At 39.9% G+C, this 25880-nt stretch overlaps 2 protein-coding genes across 28 annotated transcripts in view; one reads left to right on the top strand and one right to left on the bottom strand.

The window, feature by feature from the left end:
* The window catches only part of ABI3BP (ABI family member 3 binding protein), a 295082-nt gene extending 289791 nt beyond the window's left edge, over positions 1 to 5291 (top strand). For all 25 annotated transcript variants that reach the window (XM_054044959.1, XM_054045001.1, XM_054045113.1 and 22 more), the window contains 2 exons: positions 1941 to 2063; positions 3961 to 5291. In XM_054044959.1, the coding sequence (XP_053900934.1) occupies positions 1941 to 2063; positions 3961 to 4076 (239 nt within the window). In that variant the 3' untranslated portion in view covers positions 4077 to 5291. The remainder of the gene's footprint in view (positions 1 to 1940; positions 2064 to 3960) is intronic.
* Positions 5292 to 6156: 865 nt separating this feature from the next.
* TFG (trafficking from ER to golgi regulator) overlaps positions 6157 to 25880 on the bottom strand; it is a 34203-nt gene continuing 14479 nt past the window's right edge. The window contains exons 5-9 of one of the 3 annotated variants that reach the window (XM_054044937.1): positions 21124 to 21270; positions 19372 to 19539; positions 15891 to 16031; positions 9923 to 10012; positions 6157 to 6934 (exon numbers count right to left, since the gene is read on the bottom strand). In XM_054044937.1, the coding sequence (XP_053900912.1) occupies positions 6579 to 6934; positions 9923 to 10012; positions 15891 to 16031; positions 19372 to 19539; positions 21124 to 21270 (902 nt within the window). In that variant the 3' untranslated portion in view covers positions 6157 to 6578. Of the gene's footprint in view, positions 6938 to 9922; positions 10013 to 15890; positions 16032 to 19371; positions 19540 to 21123; positions 21271 to 25880 lie in introns of all 3 variants that reach the window. The other 2 variants (XM_054044946.1, XM_054044929.1) reach the window with 2 other exon arrangements.

Genomic DNA, 25880 nt, shown 5'->3' with positions numbered 1-25880 from the left:
CATGATTTCCTTTTACAAAAGCTATGTTGACTCTTCCCCAACAAATCTTGTTCGTCTGTGTCTCTGATAATTCTGTTCTTTACTATAGTTTCAAACAATGTGCCTGGTACTACAGTTAGGTTTACCATCTGCTAATAGCCAAGATCACCTGTAGAGCCTTTTTTTAAAATTAGTGTCACATTAGCCATCTTCCAGACATCTGAATAGAAGCTGATTTAAATGATAGGTTACATACCACAGTTAGAACTCTTGGGTGAATACCATCTAGTCCTGGTGACTTATTACTGGTTAATTTATCAATTTGTTCCAAAACCTCCTCTACTGACATCTCAATCTGGAACAGTTCCTCAGATTTGTCACGTAAAAAAAAAAAAAGGGTCAATCTCTCTCTCATCCTCTGCCGTGAATGCAAAGAATTAATTTAGCTTCTCTGCAATGGTCTAATCTTCCTTGAGAACTCCTTTAGTACCTTGAGCGTCCAGTGGTCCCACTGATTGTGTAACAGGCTTCCTGCTTCTGAGGTACTTAAAAAAAATTGCTGTTAGTTTTTTAAATCTTTGGCTAGTTGCTCTTCAAATTCTTTTTTGGTCTACCTAATTATACTTCACTTGCCAGAGTTTATGCTCCTTTCTATTTTCCTCAGTAGGATTTAACTTCCCATTTTTAAAGGATTTCTTTTTGCCCCTAACCTTTTACTTTGTTGTTTAGCCGTGGTGCCACTTTTTGTTCTATGTTTTTTGATTGGGGGCATACATTGAATTTGAGCCTCTATTCTGATGATTCTAAAAAGTTTCTGTGTAGCTTGCAGGCATTTCACTTTGGTGACTGTACCTTTTAATTTCCGTTTAACTAGCGTCCTCATTTTTGTGTAGTTCCCATTTCTGAAGTTAAATGCTACTGCGGAGGACTTCTTTAGTATATTTCAAAAAGAATAGCAAAATTTCATGCACAAAGACTAGTCAACCGGAGATGAACATTTTGGCAAAGCATTTCCTCCAAAGGGAGATTTTGTTTGTATACCGCCTTTTCTCTGCGCAGAGTCAACATTTAGATCTACTCTGATGCAAGATAGTTTATCTTTCACTTGGGAAGACATTGATAAATTGTTGGTCCTTGCTTGGGAGGATTTTACCTGTAAACTTGAACCTAATCATTGAGTTTAAGGGAACCAGGATTTAGCCCTTAAGCTCTTTGGATGTTTTATGTAATCAATCTTTGCTCATTTTAAGAATACTATGTAGGAGAGCATTAATGAAGCAATGATATATTTATCTGAAAATATTTTTCCTATAGGTCCAATAAGAGTTACCTTGGTGTTTTTTCTCATGCTTCTCACCTAATGCATGGGTGGGTACATATTAGCTATCTAGTCATCTCTAGAATGTGAATTATACGCACACTGTAAGCACAAAAAGGGAGAGTAGGCTTGAAGAATCTGGCCTGCTGTGCATTAGATATGGCCCTTAAGAATTTCTCTGGAGTCATTTTGGATTGCTTTTTTAATATAAACTTAAGAATGGACATACTGGGTCAGACCAAAGGTCCATCTAGCCCAGTCTTCCGACAGTGGCCAGTGCCAGGTGCCCCAGCGGGAATGAACAGAACAGGCAATCATCCAGTGATCCATCCCGTCACCCATTCCCAGCTTCTGGCAAACAGAAGCAGGATCAGATGAGCACTGATGTTATATAAAATATCCTAATGTCAGAGGGGAAAAACATGGACATTTGTGCCTTTGCCAAACAAAAGAGTTACCCTTGTCATTAATTGGCATTGTGTTTGGGCTTTTGCACAATGCTGTAAAACAGAGTTAGAGCTTAATTGGGGCAGCATCAGACTTAACATTGAGACAAAATGAATACTGGAACTCAACTCAGAACCTACTCACCTTTGATCTTCAAAAGGGTTTTCTCCTCATGATATTTTCTTTCTATTTTCAGGACAATTTTACGACATAGGAGATGAGAGGGGACATGGGGAAGATCATTGTCAATTTGTGGACTCATTTTTAGATGGACGGACAGGGCAGAAAGTTTTCCCAGACCAGCTACCACCCAAAGATGGTAAGTTCTGAAGAGTATACTTGTAACAAAACTCTCAAAATCTCCCCCAACCCCAGGGTCTGATATTTCTCCTGCTGCTGGCTTTAAGGCTAATACCCATTCTGAGTTAGCTAAATTACATCTCTACCCTATCTATCTTCACAGCAGATCAAAACTATCGTTCATGCCTGGCACGATGCTATGCCACCCCACACCCCCAAAACCATTTATTTACACACAAAAGATGTACTGTTGTAGGTATATCAGTGTGATTAAAGCACAACAGACCATAGGGTGGATGTAGTCTACCCATATACCTTTCCTATACAGGGAAATGGAATAAGCTATATCACATAAGGCATCCGCACTACAGGTTGCATATGGCTATTGATTTAGGTTTTTAAAAAAAACTAATGGAGGTATTTATATCAGCACAAAATCAGAGTGTAGACCAGGCCTTAATGTTTGTTAGGTGCTTTGCACGTTAAAAGCACATATTAAGCCCTAAATACTAATAAAATCCCCAAAAAGGATAAATCTGAACCTCTTGCAGGTACCTTCTGAGAGCAAACAAATGTTTGTTTGCATTCAAACTGGCATTGTCAAGTCAGTAAAGCTCAGAAATGCCAGATTTAGTTTTTAAAAGCATTTATACACAAGTACAGTACCTGGTAAGCTTGCAAACGCCACAACCAGAATGAATGTTTGCCTTCAGGTACTGAGCTTAACAGTTTATACCTCAGCAGCCAAATCTTCCGAAAGATCATATTTACAAAAGTTTCCACAGGACAAGTTCACTATGCATTTCACTTGAAGTTGCTATGTTAAAAGCTAACTGGGATTTTTCCCAATGTTATGTTAACATAACTATAAGAGGGTCACTTACTGGCCAATCTTCTCCAAAAGTAAAACCAGTTTCAGCAGATGCTCACTTTTTTAAAGCAGAAGGCTGCAACTTTAACTTTGGCACACCATCCCCAACAGCAGGCAGTTCTGTGGCTCCAGTGTGGTGGCAATAACCACTATTCTGTGCTGGCCCTTTTCAGTCTACCCACTAGGGTTCAGACCACTCAGAATCCTCTCCCCCTCTCCCTGCAAGAAGAATTGAGGGGACATATGAAAGCCTCCCCCATCTTCTTACAGGCTCATAGGGTTCCCCAATAATCTCCTGGGTGTGTTTACCTCTGGGCACTGGCACCTTCACAGGCATTAGATGCCAGCTGCAATGAAATTCCAACCTCTCAACTTTTAAACTCTGTCCTTACTCCTCATTAACCTCACACCAGGCTTCCAGGATACTGCAAGGAAAGTGGGGAAAAAAACACCAAGCACTTTGTCATTTGTGCCCCAGGGAAAATGCCTTCCTGCTCCCCAAAACTGGCAAAAGCCGGGATACAGTTCAGAGGTGTCTATTATAGGGCTGGGCAGCACAGCAACCCCTGCACATGGCTGCTGTGTGCCTTGAGGGCTTCATATTTCCCAAAGGGAGGGATATGAGATATTCTCCCCTCCTCCCCCACAAGCACTTTCAGTGGCAACAGGGAGAGAGAGAGAGTTCTCCACTTCCTGCCTATTCGCCACGTGCATTCTGGATAGGAGGCCCCAGAGAAGGCAAGCCATGCTATCCCTTCCCCCTCCCCCACCCACACCACCTCAGGATGGCAGGGGGTGTTTCCTCTTCTCCCCACAACTTGTCCAGAATGGATTATTGCTGTGTGCTGCTGGACAAACTATTTGCTCTTATTTGCTATGGTATGTGTCTAAATTCAGCTTACAGTATTCAGGCAGTTGGTAAGGGCTGAACTTTCAATTGAGCTTCTGAAGTCAGATAAACTCCCTCTGAGAATCAGGAGCACCTTTGGAAGGTAGTGTCTTTTTCTCCCCGCCCTGTACTAAGCCTTTCCTCGCTGTTTATTAGGCTTTTTCAGAGCAGTTCGCCAGGAACCTGTCAAGTTTGGAAAAATAGGCGGAGGGACCCATATTGCCTATGTTCATTGGTACGAGTGTGGAACTTCAATACCTGGTAAATGGTAGCTGCTACATGAACTTGAAAATGAAAGAATGTCTATCGCTACCCTGCCCTTACCCCCAACAAGTTCAGAGATGGAAATGTTTATGGTCTTCCTGTCATTTAAACATGTTTACCCATGTATAAAGTTTATAAAACTCTAATGACAATACTGCATTGTGTTTAATAGCATAGGCTGCTTACTATAGTTACTCCATTTTACCAAAAAGCAAGATAAGCACATGTCATACGATAAGGTCTGGGGAAGCTGGCTCCCTATATTGTGGGTATCAAGGTACAGTTTATATGGTATTTTAAAAGATACAGTTTGTATATTATTTATCACAATGTTGTAATAAATATTTTGAGGGAGAGTTATGGCAAAGCTGATCGTGAAACTGCAGTATACATTTAATTTTAGATATTCAGTCTGATTGTTACTGAAATAAATATATAGGGTCCTATGCTACCTGTCAAGGTAATTCTGTGAAGTCTCTGGCAATTTCTAATTCAATAATTTAAGTACATTGGGAAAGCTCTCAAACTGACTTTTGTACTTTATAAATACTCAGATTGAAGAGCTTTTCCCCTTACAGCTAAATAGATAATTTGTGCTCTTGCCAAAATTGGAAGAAAGCTTGTTCTATTTTAATGCTTTAGCACCAAGAAAGCAAGTCTAATTTTTTTAAAAATTCAAACATAGCTTCAAATCTCTGACAGAAGTGTAGATTCTGTCACCAAGAAACTCAATATTCGAAACACATCCTATAATTTTAACCACATGACCAGGCAGTGTCCCTAAACACAGTTGCTACTTAAAATAGAACCTGGTTAGCTTTGGTACTCCTCCATGCCAAATTGATGAATAGTATTTTTACTTATTCAGGTAGGCATTGTGCACGGGGAACAGAAGTCAAATATGCCTCTACTGCAGTGGGTTTTCTGAAGTTTTGATGAACTACTTTGCAGGCCAAATGTATAGCACCACAGAATTTAATGAGGTGTAGGAGGATATGCTCGAAATACCAGTCTTTACAGCACAATCCGGTTTGCTTTAGTGAAAAAACGAGAGCGGTTGTTAGTGTGGGACAAGGGACAAAGTAGAATGAAATTTAATTTTTTCAAAATTACTTTTTTATAGTACTTCCATTAAAAATCTACTTATCCTTTCTTCCCTTCCCAAAATACTAGATGTTGTATTGCTTGAACATTTATGAACTAAATAAAGAGGTTTTTTTTTTTTTTTAAGCAGGGTGTTTATTCATTGTTTTTAAAAGGTATGAACAGGAACGCCAAAGAAATAGGTCATTTGTAGAAAATGCTTTATAAAGTACATTGCAGGTACACTGTACTCTAATAAAATATTTTTTACTCATGTAAAGTTGTTTTATATAGATTGGTTTTCTACTCAAGTGTTGTATATTGAGACAAAATGGTGGGTGAAAGGTAGCACCAAACTGACAGCCTTCTCTCACCTACTCTGTCAATCCTTTTCTCAATGAACCTTCACTTTCTTCTTACTGTAGTGATGGATCAGGGTTTCTTGAAATATTTCCATTAGGTTTGCACAGCTCTTTAAACTGTTTTTCCTTGTAACTGATGCACTACGTACTTGCATGTGCTTGTTAACGGAAGAATATTGGGTTTGCGCTTGTGGGTTTTGTTACAGGCATTGTTTTGTTTTTTTTTCTGGGCTCATAATGAAGTTTGTAGAATTACTCTCTCCAAGTTTCTCTGGCTGGCAAAAAGTTTGCATTGACTATAATTTTTTTTTTTTTTTTTTACTTGTTTGGCCTGGAAACATTAACACCAAAAAATTTCTATAAAGCTTTCACCGAATGACAGTTTTAAGCCACTGTTATGTCCCTTAATGTAGTCACCCAATGTGAGCTGCATTAATGCAGTGAAAACTAATGTCATTTGGTAATCAGTGACAAGAGAGTTAGTCCTGAATATAACATGCAAAAGCAATTTGTATTTGTCACAGGTAACTACTTTTTAAAAAAAAAAAATTATCCTTTCCCATAATGCCTGGCAAGAATAGATCATAGTCTCACAGGTATACCTGTAAAAAGAAATGTGCTTAATAATTAAAAACACAAGTACTGGATTCAATATTTTTATTAGCGTTCAATGTGAATGTTACACTTTATACATAATACCTAGTTTTAATTCCAGAGTGGGTCTAATTTAGTACATCATGGTATTAGTAAAAACAAGCCTGATAAGTGGGCTAAATTTCCAACTAGCATTTTAATTTCCTTCAGACAAGGCAAGCTAGACTCTCAATCACCTTACAAACATTTAGGAAGTGTTTCCAAAAACCCAAAATCTAAGTAGGAAGCTGATATATTTTAAAGCAGGAAATAAGATTCATTTGGTCTTTTGTTCCAACAAAAGTGAAAGAATGCTCTGACTTTTATCATCATTTTGGAACATCAATACCAATTTTAAATATTGGAACCTGTTGGGATGTAGTAGTTAATAGCTGCTTGTATTTACTTAGGTCATTCTGCAGCTGAGCTTCCTTATCGGTAGCCAGGTCCTGGCTGAGTATAGCCCTGAGCAAAGGGAGGACGGTTGCGTGCATAAGGGTTAGGCCCACTTGGAGGGGGAGTCACGCCAGGGGGTGGCGTGAAACCTGGCCTTGGCTGATACGCGCCTGCCTGGCTTGGAGCCATTGCAGCTTGGGAAGCAGGGGCCACATTATAATTAGCAGGCTGGGAGGCTTGTGTCGTATAGTTCTGTGGTGGGTAGGCGCTTGCCTGGTACTGCTGCTGAGGCAGACCAGGAAAGCCAGGAGCAGGAGCAGGAGCCTGTGATGCCGGCTGACTGTATCCTTGGAACTGCTGTCCTTGTTGAGGAGCAGGCTGCTGGCTGTAGCCTGCTAGAAAGACAAAACAAACAAAGCAATAGAGCAGCATATTTGCTTTGAGAAAGTGATTATTTCCTTGTAAACAGAGATATTTGAGTGATCGCTAATCAGCACAAGAAACAATCCTGGGGTTTGATATATGCAACAGACACAGCTGGATGGTAATGAACTGCAGTTTTTCTTGTCCATCACATAAACACTAAGTGGCTGTGGTGTGCTAAAATGGAACATTCTCTAGTAACGGGAAAGAGTTTTTAATTCAGACCAAAATAAAGCTTTTACATTTAGACTGAAAGACACAACCCTGAGTATAGGTTTTATACTGATAATTATTCCCAAGGTTTCTATTTGAGAAACAAGGGGAAAATAGTATACAGACTCTTCCTTTTCACATTATGAAGGAATTTAAAGGTCTCCAATGTACACTGAAAAGCAAAGTTTCATTTGGGACAGGTGCTTTAACTTTTTCTTTCAGTAAGTAGATCATAAGTCAGTGCACAATACTTGCACCGAATTCGCACCTAAATCACTGCCTAGTGTTTTGTTTGGTTCTCAGCTTTTAGTATTCATTAGCTAAAGATAAGTCAAAGATTACAAATGTGAAAGCACTTTGCAGAACAGCACTTCTTAAGGTGCAAGTGCTGCTGGCATCAGTTTAAGATGTCCCAAATGTGATTTATTTGTGTAAAAGCAGCTTCCCTGGGACTCTCTCAGACTGGAGATATAAACAACAAAAATTCTTCTATAAAGTGATAGCTACTTTTATCTCTATCGTGAAACACACCTGCAGCTACTTGCAATGAAATCTCTCCATTGACTGGAATCCTGTCAGCATTAAACACCAGATACATAAGAATTATTAAAAACGCACAGCCCTGAAGATAGAAAATAAGGACTGAAGAATGCATTGGAGTAAATTTTGAACTCACCTTGAAACTGGCCTCAAAATTTACTTGTGAAACAAACCTTTCAAAGGTTCCATTTTCATTGGCATGACCAAAAGTCAGCACTATGCCAAGCCTATCTGCCAGAAGAGGAGAATGGGAACTATAACCCACTGTTAGGGGAAGTGGTGCTTGAAAGGAGGTAGAGGGAGGAATATTCAAAACAAGTCCAATCCCTTTGATGAGGATCAAGGAATGAAAGCTACAGAGGGAAAGGATATAGATCTACCTTGACTGCTATCTGTGAAGAGTTTATTTATGAGGAGTGCTACCTTGGCAGATTAACCCAAGCATGAAAATAAATCTCTTTAGAAAAATAGTTCATTGCAATTTGAGGTTTCCAAATTTGTTTGATTTCACTGACACTTTTAGAAAGTTGTGGAGTTTGAGAAAGTAGAACCCACAATTATGCCAAACCTTCATAGAAACTCTAGTAGAATACCAGATAAGTCTGCTAGAGTTACTATTAGGGATGAGTAAAACTAGCTTGGAAACTAGAAGAACCATTCAAATCTCAAGACTGGAAAGCATCAGATAGACCTCCTGAAACCTAATTTCAGCAGAGGTAGGAGGGTCTGACACGGTCTTCAAATTATGAATTTTGCAGGGGGGGGGGGGGGGGAATGTCTACACAGAGCAGTTAGCCACAACTTAGCAGAGTGCTGAGAGGAGGAAAAAGATGACACATTGAGAACAACAAACCTCCATGTCTGAAGGTACCAAGGCTCTTACCCAAACCAAGTTTCAAGACTCGCTTACCAGTTATGCAAAGGATAAACAGTCTATTCTTGAAAGTAAATTAAACTCTTCAAATTAGTGCACATTGCTACATAAGTTTCTAAAACACCAACAGCTTCATCTGTATAGAAACAAACAATTCCTATTCCTTGTGTATGTGATCTGCAAAGGTTTGCATTTTTTGAGTGAGATAAAAACTTGGTATGTGATTAAACACTAAGGACCATGCACACTCTGAATTTACATTGTACCAATCGCCTGCAATGTAAGTTTAAAACAACTGGCAGAGATGCTCATACTGATATTTGTCTACTGGCCTTTATGAAACTTTTCATAGGGTTATAGGATTAGAGCAGTGTTACTCTGCAGTATCTAAAAGGATGAATAAATACCTTTATTAACTGATTACTGTCTCAATAACTAAATAGCTGAATAAACTGAATTAGTAGGATCAATTATTAGATATTGTATAATTTACAAGGAAATTCAAAGTTCCCTTTTTCCATGTCTTTGAACTGAAAGTAAGACTAATATTTTTTTTATTTTGGGGCCATGTAGAAGCCTAGCTTTTTATTCAGTTTCACCCTCTCAATCATGTAGCACAAGGTCACAGCATTAAAGTATTCTGCTGATAGAAAAAGAAACAGTGATAGTTCAAGTATTATTGACTTCTACAGTTTTTTTAAAATCAGTCCTGGAAACTAGTTTCTTTTGGGTGACAGTTTAGATAAATACAGAAGAACTGCTACAATCCATATTCATACCAAATGTAAACTAATGGAAAAGCCTCAGTTTGCACGCTGTATTTGATTTGTAAGGTATTGAGAGGTTGAGGCATTTTCTTGTACAATTTATTGGGTTGGGTGGAATCACTTGCTAGAGGCATCAGAGTGGAGTACTTCATCTTTTTTTCAACAGAACTAAAAACATGGTCTTTAGTCAGCTTCTTAACTCCTTGCAATTTTCTTTCCATTTGTCTGTCTTTGTAACAAGGCATTCTGTTGGGTAACCCTGAAAAATCCTCTAGTTCAGAATCAAGTAGCATTGAATGTTAGGAAATCAAACATCAGCATAAACTTTACATATCTACAGTTATTGCTAGGCGAACAGAAATACTGACAAATTAAGGGCAATATATGTTAAGGAGCTCCTGAATGCCCTCTAATCCCACTGATGTCAATGGAAGTTAAGGATGCTCAGCGCCTTGCACTGCCACTCAAGTACAGTCGAAGTGAAAGTAATACTTTGGCACTAAGAAAAATGTAGTGATCATATTCTGCACCTACACAGAAATTTGAAAACAGCAGCTGCTTACCTGGATACTGCACACCATATTGTTGCTGCGGCTGAACTTGTGGTTGCTGAGCAGAATAACCTGCCTGTTGGTACTGTTGATACATCTGGCCTATGAATTAAAAAACACGGTTTTTAGTATAGGAACTCAGTACCTGAGGCCCAAAATGTGACATCATACACAATGGTCTGGTGGACAATGGCTAAGAAGCAATTTGGATCTCAAAGAGCCCATCCTATAGCACATTTTTAAAAACAGGGAATTACTGCAACAGATCGCAGAATGCTTCCGCATAAGGGTTAGTTACAAGGTGTTCTACTAGCAGGCACTTGTCTGTACAGATCCCACAATACTGGTCTAGTAAGTAAGTTTTATTTAACCTGCAAAGCCCAGTAAACACAAGCTTTTTCTTAACAGATTGTGGGTTTTGGAGGGGCGGTATATGTGATGCAACAAGTATCACGTACCATAACTAACAGTGGCTTAGCTCAGGGCTAGTGATGTTTTTATTGTTTAATAAAGGATCTTAATAAATAGGGCTTAAAAAAACTAGGGTGTTTTCCTCTTTAATCTCCACTGTCTGCCTGTTTATACCACGGTTCTAAAACGTTTTCTATGGGCAGTATTCTAAGTACATTATTCACGCTAATCTCATATTCTTTAGCATATTCAGCTTGCTATAAGCCAAGATTTCCAAGAGGCCCAGGAGTAAACACTTTTAAAGAAAACCATACGCATAAGATCAGAAGTTCCATTTTAATATTTTTATTTGCTAAATTCAATGCTGTATTTCAGTTTTCTTAGGCTAACTTTGCACTTTAGTGTTTGCTTTTTTTTTTAAATCTGCTATTGAACACTGAATCGGACTTTCCTTGGTCTGTGCTCTGTTCAGCTTGAGGGGGGTCTACTTTTCAACCCTCCTCCACTGCACAAATACTATGCAAAGAAACCGCCAAGGGTGTGGCTGCCAAGCCTCATGTTTGGCTTAGCTTTGACAGACACGCTGACAGCACTATGTCCACTACATGTTAGTGTACCATTTACTATTTCTGTTGCAAAAATCTGAGGAAAACTGAAAAAAGTAAAATTATTAATTTCTGTACCTTTTGAGCTATTCCATGTGAAGACTAGATCAAGAGTCACAATCACAAGAACTGGCTGTAAGCCTCCTCCTCCAACAGCAACAGCATACAATTTTTATATCCCTCCACTTTTTAAAAAAAATGTGAAAGGATCAATGCTATTTACATTCCAACTCTGTAGGCAAAGTCCACAGAAAAAAATCCAACAGTAAAATCTCACATTTTACAACTCCAGTATCTGCTGTCTTGTGCACATTTAACAAAAGGGGAGTCTCTCATTGCCAAAAGGAAAATAAACGCTAATCTCTGGACCGGGGATGGGAAAAAAGGAGCAAAGCTATCAAGTGGTCTTGAATCTATGTCATGCACAGGGGTTGGAAAGGTTTTCAACAACAATTTACATTCCTTATTTTGTGGTCTCTCATACCAAGCTAAAAATCTCAGCGAGGGTATGGACAGAGAAAGAAAGTGGAGCTCTCACCTTTACTGACTGGAAGAAAATGAAGTGTTAGTCTTTACCTCCTTTGTTTAGTGATAGCCTAGGAAAGGGTTTTACACTGACATTTGTTAACACTGTGGAATTAGTCTGCTAGTGACCATTTGTTTCTAGGGCACTTTGTCTAAGACAATAAGTGCTCCATATTCAGAAATGATGTCACACACATCCCTCAGTTATCAATAAAAATCAGGTTGTTTGAATTAAGACCAAGAGTTTGGTTTGGTGCAGAAGTGCACTAGCTAAATGAAAGGGAGTGAATAAAAGAAAGATACCTCTTTCCAAATTCTTTATGCAGAGAGTTGCTCCCAGCTCCACTCAGGATTACATCAAGTAAGATAATACACATAGCAGGGGAAGAGAATCATAAGAAGAAACGACAGAGAAGAACCTAATGGCCATCTTTTAAAAAGTGGATAGTAGAAAGACAAAGAGACCTTTAGAAACATGAGTACTGAGACATAAGCCAAAATAAAAAGCTCATCTAGGGAGGGAAGCTTAAGGAAGTGGCTCTGTCGTGTTCCCTGATGTTGTGGTAGTTGTCATTAGGAAGAAAGCTTCTATTTTCTTCTTTAGCAACATTCCTTCTTAGAGACCCTTAAAATACTTTCTAATTGGGAGCCCTCTCACTCATCATGACACTGATGAGGCCTCTCCCCTATCCCATTCTCCAAAAAGGCTCCTACACCATTCATGTTGATGGGGAATGGGGAAAAATAAGTTAAACCTGTCATCAATCATTAAAAGTTACATATGAGGAACTTAAAAGCATTTTTTCTTGTCTCAGTCCAAGAACCTTAAAAATTTAATTGGGAACAATGTGAGACAAGTAAAAGGATAAGAAACTAAGTAGGGTATTTGATGAGGCTACTGGAGAGAGTCTGACCTCTATCACCATTTCAGATCAAGCCCTACATGTAATTACTGAAAGCCTTTCCTGTCAGACTGCTGTTTGGTAGGCCATTTGAAGGAAGCTGGTTGTGCCTGTACAGTTACTAGTGACTATATCAGAAATGCAACCACTGGCACCTGGTGCGAAAGCCAAGAATTGACTGGACATGGAAAATAAGTTCTCGTCTCTAGAGTGGTCCCTCCAAGGTTGAAGCACCTTGGTGAGAAGTATGAGAATGCTTATCACCTGTTCTGTCAACAGAAAATGTACTGGATTAAAAAGGATGGGGGACTCGAGAGGAATCAGCAAGGAGTATTTGGCCTCCAGAAAAACTGCTGCATAAGTATCATCTCACTATGAAATTTCTATGATTTGTAGAAACAAGATAAATGAAACTAGTGAAAGTAAAGATCCTAGTGTGGGCATACAATTACTGAAGCTATATGAACATTCTACTATGACCAGCCTGAAAGCAAAGTGCTGCACAGCACAAATGAAAACACTAACAAGTTAAGCATTCTACAGTTTCACAGTCCCTGCATTTGTTATAGATTTTCTGAGTTCAGAGAGAGCTGTTTCACGTTACTTTAGACTACACCTGGCACACAGATAATATCTTATTTGTATAGCACCTATCTGCCAGGAAGATCCTGAAGTGCTTTACAAACTTATGATCTATTAGTGCAGGATTCACTTTACTCACCACTAAAATGCTGGCACATCTGCATAAATGAATCTCAGTTGAAATCAACAAAATGCTTAACGAAAATTTCCAGTAAGAAAATAAGGAATGACTAGAAATCAAGAACTCAAAAATCATTCACAAGTCTCAGCACCCAAAATAATCCTATGTTAGAGTCCATTTGGTGTATAAGAATGACAACTATTTCAATATTTCAAGTACAGAGGATGTGACAAATGTAGACTGATGAAACTGAGGTAAATAAATGTGATGGAGCAATTTAGAGATATAACAATAACAATGGAGATGGTGTTTTAAATTGAAACAACGTTTCAAATTGATCTGCAACTGAAACATTTAGTGCCCTGTTGTAGGGAACAAGAATATAAACAAAGGAAAAAGAATTCTTACTATGCTTAGTTGGAAAGAAACTAAATGATACACCACTACCCCCAATAAAAGTAATTCAGTTTTTGAAAGTAGAAAACACTATTCAAAGCTTTCACTCCCATCAATCTAATATTTATATTGGAAATAAAATAAATATTAGCAATAAAGAAAGTAACCATTATTTGCAAGTGGACAAGGCTCCTTATTTACGCATCGAGGAATGAGCAACAGTACACACTAATATTTGTGATGACCAAAGTGCAATACTGGTGATCTCTAACCTCTTCCCAGTGACCAAACTACCTAGAATCCTATTTTGAAAATAAAATTGTGTGAGGAAAATAAAATCACCTCCATTCAACGAAATAGGAGAATTTGGAAGAGGCAAGAAAGGACCTATAGAAACTTCCAGTTTTTTATTTTAACTCTTATACATGTAATGAAATATAAATAGGTCTGTAAAAAAGATGTAAAAAAATATATGAGTAGTTTAACGAACACAAACTCTTGTATTTGTCTCAATTTAATTTTGGTAAATGATACCAAGAATGTGTGTTCCACATGCTTCTAAACCACGATACATTGTTTTAAAAGGTATTCTTACTATGAACAATTACCTATAGTGGGAAAACCCAGGATTTGTGATGCAGTTTTCATTGTGTCTTCTGCCTCTCTCCAACATGTCAGTGAGTGATTTTTCACTCACTTGACATTGACAAATGACACCAGTTCCAGACCTGTATTAGCAATTTAAAACCTTTACCCTGTTACTTAATTCTATTTTAACAGTCAACATGTAAAAACCCACACCTTGTTTTTGTCCATTTGACTTCCTTTCCCACAAAACTGCTGACAAAGTAAGTTGTTAGCAGCCTAGAGTTACAGTGCTCACTTTTCAGTTACATTTCTGGCTGCCAACAAAGACCTAAAATCACTAGTGTCCAAAAGCATCTACAGCACAAGTCCCAGGAGCCAATTACTCAAACAGAATGATCAAACAAAAGGATGAGGCTGGAAGCAACAAACCAGAAGTGTTCAGATGTTTGGTGTTACTGAATCCAAGTCAGCAGCTCAACAAAGTGTTAATATTTGGTTAATATTAATAAACAGCATATATTAATATATTGTTTCCAATCCACACACAAAGTGACACTTTGTAATTATATTATGAGCACTTGGCTCTTATCAGCCAATTTCAAGTTTACTGATGTCTCTCCTTGGTTCTATGGGTACCTTACATATTTGAGTCCTAAAATCGTCCTTGCTAGTCACATGATATTGGGTTACCTTCATCATCTTCTTTAGTATTTGCTACACTCACCTGCTGAACACTGATTTGTAGATTGCAATATAAAGTAAAACAAGGATGCAATTCTGCCCCACAAGTTAAAATAAATCAAATTAAGAAAATTAGAGAAAGATCTTTAAGCTGCATCTTAAAATAAAGTAGAAGTAGCACAGCAGGTCCTTCCTGGAATAGATTTCCATCAAAAGGGATGACACGCATGTTTGGCGTGTCAGTGTTTTTGCAAGTGACAATGTAGAACCAAAAGAACTGGAATATAATGGAGATTTCAAGCATGTGTATATTAAGTCAAATCACAAAAAGAAGGGCACACGGTACAATACAGGGCTTTGAATGCCAAAGTCTGGATCTTAAACAGAATTTTTAAAAGCAAGATCTAAGTAAGACATTTGAAGAAAGTTAGCAGGATAAGAACTACAAACCATCACAATGGCTACATGATTCTGAACCAGTCATTGGGAGAATTATTGGTAGATTATTAAGGCCATTACAATACTCTATCTGTGACATAACCATGTAGCATTATACAATCTATATTAGAGCATTAACAGCTGAGCTGGCCTGGATTTTTGGACAGGAGAGTAAATTTGTCTCTGTCCTCTAAGGAACATGCACTAAATGACATAATTTGCACGTAGTGTATAATTGCTTACTTTATAGTATACTGACCAGCATTTCTAATAGATTCCCCCATATTTACTGTAAAAGTAAGTGACACATACAGCACGTAAAGTAACATGTACAAGTTAGACTTTCAAACAGTTCTAATGTAAAGTTTGACATCTGGAATAGCTAACATTCCTGTCAATTTTTACAATGACATTTACATCTGCACTAATTTTTCTACTGAAGTGTTAGTCATTACTGTAGTAATGTTCCTTTCTATTATTTTTCAGTACCCTCTGGCTTTTAAGACAAAGCTACAGCACCATCTACTGTTCTAATATTGAATCTTTAAAAAAATATATTTGATGGGGGGGAATCGTGGCCTTTAGAGTCTGATATTCCTTAGAAGATTCCTAGTCATATATAGTATTAGATGTGCAATTTAAAGTTCTAATGTAAGCTTTTAATGTAAAACATGACAATCCTCAATTATTGAAATCTGACTGCAATTTTCATGATGTAAGTTACTGCTCACCTTCCATCTGACCAGTTGGTGGCTGAGTTCCTGCATACGCTGGCTGCTGCGGCTGAACCCCAGGAGGATGGGCTGCAGAAGAGGAGGAAGCAATGCTATCAGGTGTTCCTGAACGTTCTTCTACAGGGGCACTGGGTGGTCCTGGGGGAGCAAGAGAATATAGTAAGCATGGGAAATAAACAAGCAAAAAGATTTGATGATCTTAAACTTAATATAATGTCTTTTCTGCATCAAGTACTTTCCAGTTTTGCACAGCTTTACATTTGAAAAAGTTTAAACTCTACTTCACAGCACAGTATATGCAGTCTAAATTCAAAACCCAGTCTACTTGGAAAATAACTGCTGGGGTGATTTACCATGATTTCCTAGAGTAAATATGTATTTGATTGGTAAATGGGGGGGGGGGGGGTATTTGTTTTCAGTATTTTGGGGTTTCTATGCCCAGCCAGGATATAGCGTGTTTCTGTCTGAAAATAAACCTGCCATGGCTTTTTTGGAAAATATAGTGGGGGAAAATAGTCACTTGGGTGCTAATGAACAGTTTGAAGACACAAAGACTAGGTGGATTCTGGATATTTTAAGTCTGTAAAATGCTCTGGAATACCCAACTGAAAAAAACACAACGTATAATTATGTACATTTTGACCTGAGGTCTGCAAATTAATGACCCAATCCTACCAATCCAACGCAGGAGTAGTTCCACTAACTACAAAGGGACTCCTTAAGGAGCTTAAAGTTGAGCACATGCCTAAGCGTTTGCAGGACTGGGACCTAAAATGTAAATATTTGTTGTGTCTTAAAGGCACTCATGCAATATGCTTCCACTGACACAAATGTGATAAGTATTTTTCAGTTTTACTTTCACATTCCACAGTTTTAAAAATTTGAAACAAAGATGTCCCTTTCTGCTGGCTTCCTTGTTTATGTAGAGCACTTTTGCTCTACCAGCCTTATATACATCAGAAGCTTTAAATGGCTCCAGCAAGAGCAGGGAAATTTTTCTAATTTTTATTAAGAAGATAGCTTCCCTGTCATCTATACAAAAAGCACAATAAGACCATTCAAATATACTGTGCATTTGTTCCAATATGGCTAGCAAAGTATTTTATAATCAATATTTTTATAGTAACAGTAAGAACCTCTCTCACGTAATATCTACCCAGCTCACAAGGCTGCTCAAGAGAAAAGTAACTTCTAACTTTAAAGTGATTTATGTTATACAGAAATTTAGTAACAGATTTGAGAGCCAAAGTGCAAAAGACTTACAGAAAAGACTGCATGCTCATTTTTTCCAGAATATAGTATATTTTTATGCCTACTATAGCAAAAAGGTAGTACATTGTTCTAACATAGTACATTATCAATAAACTTGGCAGATTTTTTTTTATATAATTTCAACTGATAATGTTTATTTTTAAGTTTTTTTAGATTTCTATTTATATTTTCACAGTTGCATGAAATTACAGGAGGGTCAGACAATATAATGAGAGTAGACACTGACCTTCAAAAAGTTAAAGATTTATAAACAATTAAATCACAAATTGTCATTGTCCCATGTCAAAATATGCAAAATAAACATCCTTAAATCAACAAATCATCTTTTAAAACTATTCATTCCCTAGTCCATTTGTAACTAGCCTAATTCAAAGAGTCTAAATCTCTGGATTTTGACTCTAATAAATACTCAACCAGCATTTTTCTTACTTTGCCTAATTTTTTTTATGTTTGTGTGTATACAGTGAAATCTATGTTTACTGACATTTACCGATAAAAATCTAATCCTTCCAAACCTAATTATGAGTGGCTCCTGTTCTCGCAAAGATGTTTAATCAATCTAAACGAGTTGTGTGCCAAGCAAATAGAAGTTTGCAAAGCTGCACTGTAATATTAAGATGAAGGCTTTGTAATGCTATAGTATCACCTTTATCTGATGACAGAAAAGCAATATTTCCACTTTATTTCTTTGTTCAGAAGGAGTCTTAAAAAAAAAATCCTTTTGCTGAAGGACTTCATTAATCCTAACAAAAGGCTATGTTAAGTAATGAATAACAGTTCTAAAATGGAAGCTTATAGAGCTTACAGGAAATGACGGTCTTAGTTTGGCAAATTTTTTTGGCATAAGGAGAAGAATTTGATTCCAATTTTACTTCATATCAAATTACAGTTTAGAAAGGGTTGAGTGAGCATGGACAAAGGTTTTCTTGCCACTTTAATAAATATAAAAATGGGCGATATTAAGCTGTTTTGAATTTAGAGCACCCACATTAAATGCAATAGATGTTTGAGCCAACAAAACAAGGAATTTCCAATTTAAAAAGCCTAAACTGAGCTCCCACAACTTGCAGTTAAATCACTGAAACTCAGTGCAGGTGGTGGCCCTTACAGGATCTGGCCCCAAGGTTGCCACTTGGCTCTTAATCTCTTTTACTCCAATTTCATCACTTTGGATAATCCCACATAAAGGGTCATCAGAGCTGTAAAATCTAGATACAGAAAACAAACCTGTAGACTGACCGCCTAATTTCAAATTTCAGTGCTGTTGTGTGATTGTTTGAAGTTACCTTAGTTTTCATATAGGGGATTTAAGATGACATTATATGTATTAATTTCAACAACATCTGACATGTCTGAAGCAGCTGACGAAGTGTAGTCAGTATTTAGTACCTGTACTGTCCTACTTTTGCACTGATACTAGCTCTGAAGGTGCCATTGCCATAAAACTTAATTTAGTAACAATGCTATGATGAACAATGATGCTTAGCAAATAAATTGGCAAATGATTGCTTCTTTTGTTATATCCTTTAAACAAAATTTAGTGCTGGTAGAAATTAAGGATAATCATTAGTAATGTTTATTTAAAATAGTAATAGGGAGGTTTGGTGTTTTGTTTTTGTTTTTTAATTGACCAGTATTTGCCACTCTACATTGCATTTTTGTGCAAATGCATGAAACTCTGAAAGTGAAATGGACTCAAAGCTCACTTAAATGAAAGTGGAAGAGAAAAGTTTATCTGGAAAAAAAAGGGAAGAGTTTTTTTGTTTTGTTTTGTTTAAATCTCTACCTTAAATAACATCAATAGACTGAACCCCTTAGGCCTTTAGTTTAACGTGCATAAGCAGGTGCAAATCCTTGGATTTAAATACAGTTGTGCCCACTTATTTCTATAGGCCCCAAACTTTCTATTAATAGTAAGCTGACTGTTTTAGTTTAAACTACTGTAAGCTATTTTTGCTCTCCACATAACTAAAAACGATGCAATATAAATTTGTTACATATATTCCATCAGAATTTGTAAGCCAATTCAACCCAGGCAGTTTAAAACTGCCATATGATGCAACTCTGTAAAAACGAAGTACTGAATGGAAATAGTAACCTAACACATTCATACTATGAAGTCTTTATTTCAAAACAAGACTGAAGTTTTAACTGCCAACAATGAAAATCTGTTGCACTTTATTTTCAATAAAATATATATCCTTACCCGACACCTGATCATCTGTCAGCCCAAATGCGGACATGACATTTTTGCTGATTTCATCTTGATTTTTTAATGGATCAAAAGCAGACATACTTGCTGCTATAACTTGAGTAGATGGCTTGACAGAAGAGTCAGTAGCAGCAGGTTTTTCTTCACTACCATCAACAGCATCTATTAACACAGCAACAGATTTGTTTCTGTTACATACACCAATTAAGAAGGCTTATCAATCTGCAGTACATTCTGTGACAAGAAAACAGTGAAGTTAAGTGTTCCATGGCTGCTCGCTCTCTCTCTCTCTCTATATATATATATATAAAAATAAAATAAACGTGCACAGTAAATTTTAAAAACTGCACACACAACTTGAAGTTGACGTCAGAATAACTGGAGAATGAAGCTTATCTAGATACCCGCTAAAGAGGTCAATAGAAATTGGTTCAGTCTTAACTCACTTCTGAAGCAGAATGTCATAGTACACAAACTTATTTAGATGGTAAACTCTTTGGGGGAGGGCCCATTTTTGTTCTATTTGTACAGCGCCAAGCATAGTGGGTTCCTGGTTCCTGACTGGGGCTCTTAGGCTGTATGGTAATACAAATAATAAAAAAACAGATTCCAAGACTTCTACCCCCACCTGCAGCAAGTGCCTGCTTTTCTAAATTGTCCCTGCATAGGACAGCAACCAGAGAACCCCCAATGAAGCTGCCCAGAGGGAAAACAGTCAGGGGAGGTTCCATATATTAAGTGTTGTCATTATGGTGTCTCTGATTGGGTATTATTATTATATTCCTCAAAGGAAGGTTCAGTTAAGCTGACTAGTGAGATACAGTTCTTCATACTTATCAAAATGAAATTGCAGTACCCCCAGAAAATCCATATGTCAGACACATTGCTGCTACACCTCTACCCAGATATAACGCGTCCCGATATAACACGAATTCGGATATAATGCGGTAAAGCAGTGCTCCGGGGGGGTGGGGCTGCGCACTCTGGCAGATCAAAGCAAGTTCAATATAACATGGTTTCACCTATAACGTGGTAAGTTTTTTTGGCTCCCGAGGACAGCGTTATATCAAGGTAGAGGTGTATTAAGTAAAAATGGAGCAACTACTTAGGCTCAGGTCTTTTTCTAGGGATTAGTAGTTGATGCTTCAAATCAACTTCTCCCAGCTGGCTATTAATCCCCATAAAATGCCACACACCCTGACAATTGCTGCTTAAACATTAATATTTGTTTTGTTTCATATTTAAGAAACATCACATCTTTTAGGCATCAGAAAGGCAGTGTTATCTAAAAGACTGAGCAAAGGACTAAACCAGGGATTCTCGAGTTCCAAACTTGGTTCCAAGCAATGACTGGGTAAAAGTCATTAGCTTTCCAGCCTCCACTACACACTGTCCTTCCATCTGCAAATTAAGCATATTACTACTTACCTAACTTACAGGGGAGTTTAAATGATCTAAATAATATTTAAGAGTACTCTGAAAGATAATACTTGATATCTTCAAAGTAGCCAGTTAGGAAACAGTCAGTCAAGGTTTCTTAACTTGGTACAATACCCCTACTTGTTAAAAGACTTTAAGCCAAGCACAGTAATTAACCTTAAGGCCACTAGCAAGTTAAGTTTCTAAAACAGCAACTGAGGACCAGTCTGCAGACTGAGAGAATTAGGTAAGACTCCCTTTTTACAGTAGGTAAGAGCACACAGTTTGACTCAGACAATTCTTTAACAGTAAAAATGCCTGACCTACCATTTTCAGGCAGGCTGGTGGAAAGCCCTGGTTCAGCAGGTGGTTCCAAACAATCCAACAAGCGATTCACTTTGTTGCGAAGTTCTATCAGCTCTCGACGGAGATATTTCACCTGATTCGATTCTAGAGGTCTTGGCTGCCCATTAACTATAAAATAGTAATTAAAGAAATGAACTCTGAGGGAACATAGTAACAATTATTTGTGCAGGCACAGGTTAAACAACTTTCTTATACAGTAGTATTGCTAGATGTCAAGCATAAAGAAGAACATCTGTCTCTCTCTTTTGTGGAAGGGAGTTTAAAAATCAAGTGTACTGTAGGCACTGTAGGTCACGAGTGAAAATAGACTATAATCTCACTCTGGTCCAAAAGGCACATTTACCACAACCCAATTTGGCACCTTATTGCATATTACCAGAGCTGTATGGAGAAGTTTGCATACACCAGCCTGCAATATGCTTAGGTCAATCAAGAATTCATTCTTTTTCAGTTACCAATTTTTTTCTAATCTTTCAGTTGCAGCAATTTAAGTGTTAATTGTAAACAGCAGGTAAAAAAATGTTTAGTCATGTTTAAGTTGGCAGTGTCCCTTAAAAGAGTCAGAAACAGTTTACAAAATACAAACTAACATATTCTAAAGTCTGTGCAAAAAAGACAGTTACCTTTTCCGTAACTGGCGTTCTTCGAGATGAGTTGCTCACATCTATTCCACAATAGGTGTGCTGCTCGCCACATGCACCGGTGCCAGAAGTTTTTCCCATAGCAGTACCCATAGGAAGCGTGTAGGAGCTGGATTTTATAATGTACTATGAGAATTAATGTATGATTTGATTTCATCTGGTCAGCCACCCTTTTTGAATAGCAGAAAGGAATGACAGACCAGAACAATCCTTATGACTAATTATGGTCATCCTTTTGTTTTAGAAAAAGTTATAAAGCTACTATGGTTTCCTATATGTATTACAAATTAGGAAGTAAGAGACAGGATTCTCTATTGTGTCTATGTTAAGTAGATTAGAGGAACATTGAAGGCCTGGGTCTCAATATAAATTGTCTTGGTTATTGATTGTAAAATTTAGACAGGTTTAATTTGCAATGCCCTGTTGCTCAATATAAAATACTACTGTTTGTATTCTCAATCTGTTTGTGTGAATGAGGAATGTATGCATTAGAAAAAGATAAGGTGTGAAGGCCATTGTTATAGCCAGTCAAGGAAGAAACTTGAAGAAACTTAAAGGACATCAAAGAATCATCAACACGCATCCATAATGAAGGGCAGATTGACGACCCTGAGGTAAAGGCTGGCACCCCTAAAGACAATTGATTAAATCGGAACAAAGGACAGGATGACCCTCTCGGAGGTGTATTGGAATGTTTACACCAATTAAGAAGTAACCGGTCACAAAGTGACACAGCAAAATCCATAGGCTTCAACAGAGAAGAAAACCTATAAGAACAGGGTGCTTTGCCACAGGACTTTGGGTTCGTCTTGCCACACGCCAGGAGCATCAGATCGCGACCGATAGAACCCCGCTCCCCTCTGCGACCAATCTGGCTGGCCACTAGATTGATCCAGACTCTGGACTGGTACCTATAAACATCACTGCAGAGGTAGGTAGGTAGGTGTGTGTGTGTGTGTCTAAAAAGCATATGCTAACTGTGGTATTCTCAAACACTGTGTATTTACCTTCCTCTATAAAGATCCCGTGTGCTTTGTATGAGCATAACAAGCGCCCTAGCGACCCATGGAGTGGCACCTCCATGGCACGGTATAAGGGGTGCTGCGTGCTCCCCCCACCCTCAGTTCCTTCTTGCCAGACAACTCCGACAAAGGGGAAGGAGGGTGGGATGTGGAATAGACAAGAGCAACACAACCCAAAGAACATCAGTTATGGAAAAGGTAACTCTTTTCTTCTTCGAATGATTGCTCATGTGTATTCCACAATAGATGATTCCACTGTTGGAGGTGGGAAGGAGTTCACAAATTCTTGGGATGGAGAACGGCCCTGCCGAACCTGGCATCTTCCCTGGTCTGAGACACAATCGCATAATGCGAGGTGAAAGTGTGAACTGAAGACCAGATGGCAGCTCTACAAATGTCCTGAATGGGGACATGGGCCAAAAAAGGCAGCCGACAAGGCCTGCACTCTAGTCGAGTGTGCCTTCACAATTGGTGGTGGAGGGATTCCTGCCAGGCCATAACAGGTACGGATGCACAAGGTGATCCAGTCGGAGAGCAGCTGAGTGACTGGAGAGCCCAGGAGACATGACGCCCTTCTCATGGACACCGTGGAGGCCATGAACCGCGCAGCCGTGTCCGCTGCATGCGAAGCTGCCTGCAGGGTTGCCCTGGCAGCCGCTGTGCCCTCCTCCACCAGCGCTTTGAACTCCTTCCTATCGCGCTTCTAGAGGGAGTCCTCGAACTTGGGCAGGGAGCCCCACAGATTGAACTCATGCCGGCCCAGGAGAGCCTGGTGGTTCGCCACCCGTAACTGGAAGCTCGAGGACAAATACATTTTTCTTCCAAATGAATCCAGCCTCCTTGAATCTTTATTTTTCGGGGTAGGGGCTGGTTGGCCCTGCCGTTCCTTGTGGTTGACCGACTCTACCACCAGGGAGTTAGGAGCAGGGTGGGTGTATAAGTATTCATGCCCCTTGGTGGGTACAAAATACTTGCGTTCCGCTCTATTAGAGATGGGAGCCAACAAGGCCTGGGTTTGCCACAGGGCATTTGAAATTTTCACCGCCCCTTTGTGGAGAGACAAGGCCACCCTGCCCGGTGCCGAGGAGGACAGTACATTAAACAGGGAGCCCAAGGGCTCCTCCATCTCCTCTGCTTGGAGGTGGAGGCTTGATGCCACCCTTTTTAAGAGTTCTTGGTGGGCCCTAAAGTCCGCCTGCGGGACGGAGGGAGGAGGGGCCGTAATTGCCTCATCCGGGGAGGGTGAGGAGGCCGGCACGGTACTTTGTGTGTCCACCGGCACCGGTGGGTCCACCACCTGGTCGGTCTCAGGGCTTGGTGCGGAGGATGTATGTCCTACCAACTCCTTCCTCGGGGGTTTGGAGGGGGAAGCTAATGGTCCTTCTGAGGCTCCGGCCACCAAGTGAGCTCCCATTGGGGCTGAATCAGGGGCCACGGTGCCCATTGGTACCATTAGGCCAGCCACGGGGCCCGGTGCCACTGAACCTGGCCCATTGATGGATGACTACAGAGGGAGGCCAGGCTGACATAAGACCTGCCACTGTGTCTGGACCAGGAGGAGCAGCGATGCCGACCACAGGACCACGATCCTGGTGTGGAGGACCGGTACCATTGGTAACAGCCACTCCACGATTGGCTCCGGCAGGTGGACCCACAATGGTGAGACGCCAGCGACAGACACCCGGGACTGTGGAGGCGGTGCCGTGGCAGGGTCCTGGAGTGGGACAATGAACAGGAACGACATTGATGTTCGTGCCTTGACCGGCTGCGATAGCCCCTTCGAGACGAGGACTTTTGGTGTCATTTGCCTTGGTCCCGTTGGTGTTCGCTCTTTGAGGTGGAGCAGTGTGGAGAGTCTAGGTCAGGCGGAACCCAGCCAGACAGCCTGATGGGCATCGAGGGCGATCCACGTGGACTTTGCCCTGGGGCAGCGAACATGGTCAGGAACATTCCCTTGACTGAGACCAGTACCGAGCCGGGGGTGACTGCAGAGATCCCAGTGGCAGCTTGCCTCTGGAGCTCGGGGCCGACATTGGCGGTGCTCCTAGTACTGGCATGGACATAATATCCCGGGCCGCCTGCAGGGCCTCCAGTGTGGAGGGCATCCGGACATCTGGGGAGGGCTGCTCAGAATGTGCCGGGCTTCTCAGCTCGCGTTGAGTCAGAGGCCTAGAGGCCGGTGGGGATCGAGTCTAGCCTGTCCTGGGTTTACTCCAGTGCTGCAGCGAAGGCGGCCTTTTACTAGCTTTCTTGGCACGTCCCGTGGACAGGGAGCAGTGCCGACTAGTCAATGGCGCCGAAGAGTCACCGCACACTGACACCGTGGTGCCTACTCGGAGCGGCGAACCAGGGCCAGAGTCAGCACCGACTCCATCAGAATAGCCCGGAGACTAATGTCCCTTTCTCTCTTGCTCTGAGGCTCAAATGACTTGCTAATCTTGCAGCGATCGCTGAGATGACATTCCCCCAAAAAGCGTAAACAGTCCGCATGCGGATCACTCACTGGCACAGATCGCCTACAAGTGTCTCATGACTTAAACCCGGGGCACGAGATATGCCCCGGCCCGGGCGCTCTAGCTAAACTAAACCAACTACAGGTACCATACACTGAACGAACAAGCAGTTTTGGGGACAAGCTGCAGCCAAGCTGGAGCAGAGCAGTTCCAAAGCACCTTCCCTGGTGGCAAGAAGGAACAGAGGGTGGTGGAAGCGCATAGCGCCCTTATACCGCACCATGGAGACACCACTCCAGGGGTCAGTAGGGCACTCCCCTATGGGTACTGCTAGGGGAAAAACTTCCAGCACCGGTGCACATGGCAAGCATGCACACCTATTGTGGAATACACTTGCGCAATCACTCGAAGAAGAAAAGATTGTGATAAGAACTTACATGTAAGAAATGGTTTGCTTGAACAAGCTTTAAAATGTACTTTTTGAACAAAAAATTTTCCACCACAACTCTCTCACATTTTTCTGTCCACTTACGGTATGTCTACACAGGGATAAAAAAGCCCTGGTCAGCTGACTTGGGCTCGCACTCCGGGGCTGAACAATT

This window comes from Malaclemys terrapin, chromosome 1 (assembly GCF_027887155.1).
Source record: "Malaclemys terrapin pileata isolate rMalTer1 chromosome 1, rMalTer1.hap1, whole genome shotgun sequence".
Taxonomy (NCBI): Eukaryota; Metazoa; Chordata; order Testudines; family Emydidae; genus Malaclemys; species Malaclemys terrapin.
This window is presented reverse-complemented; position numbering and strand designations above follow the sequence as displayed.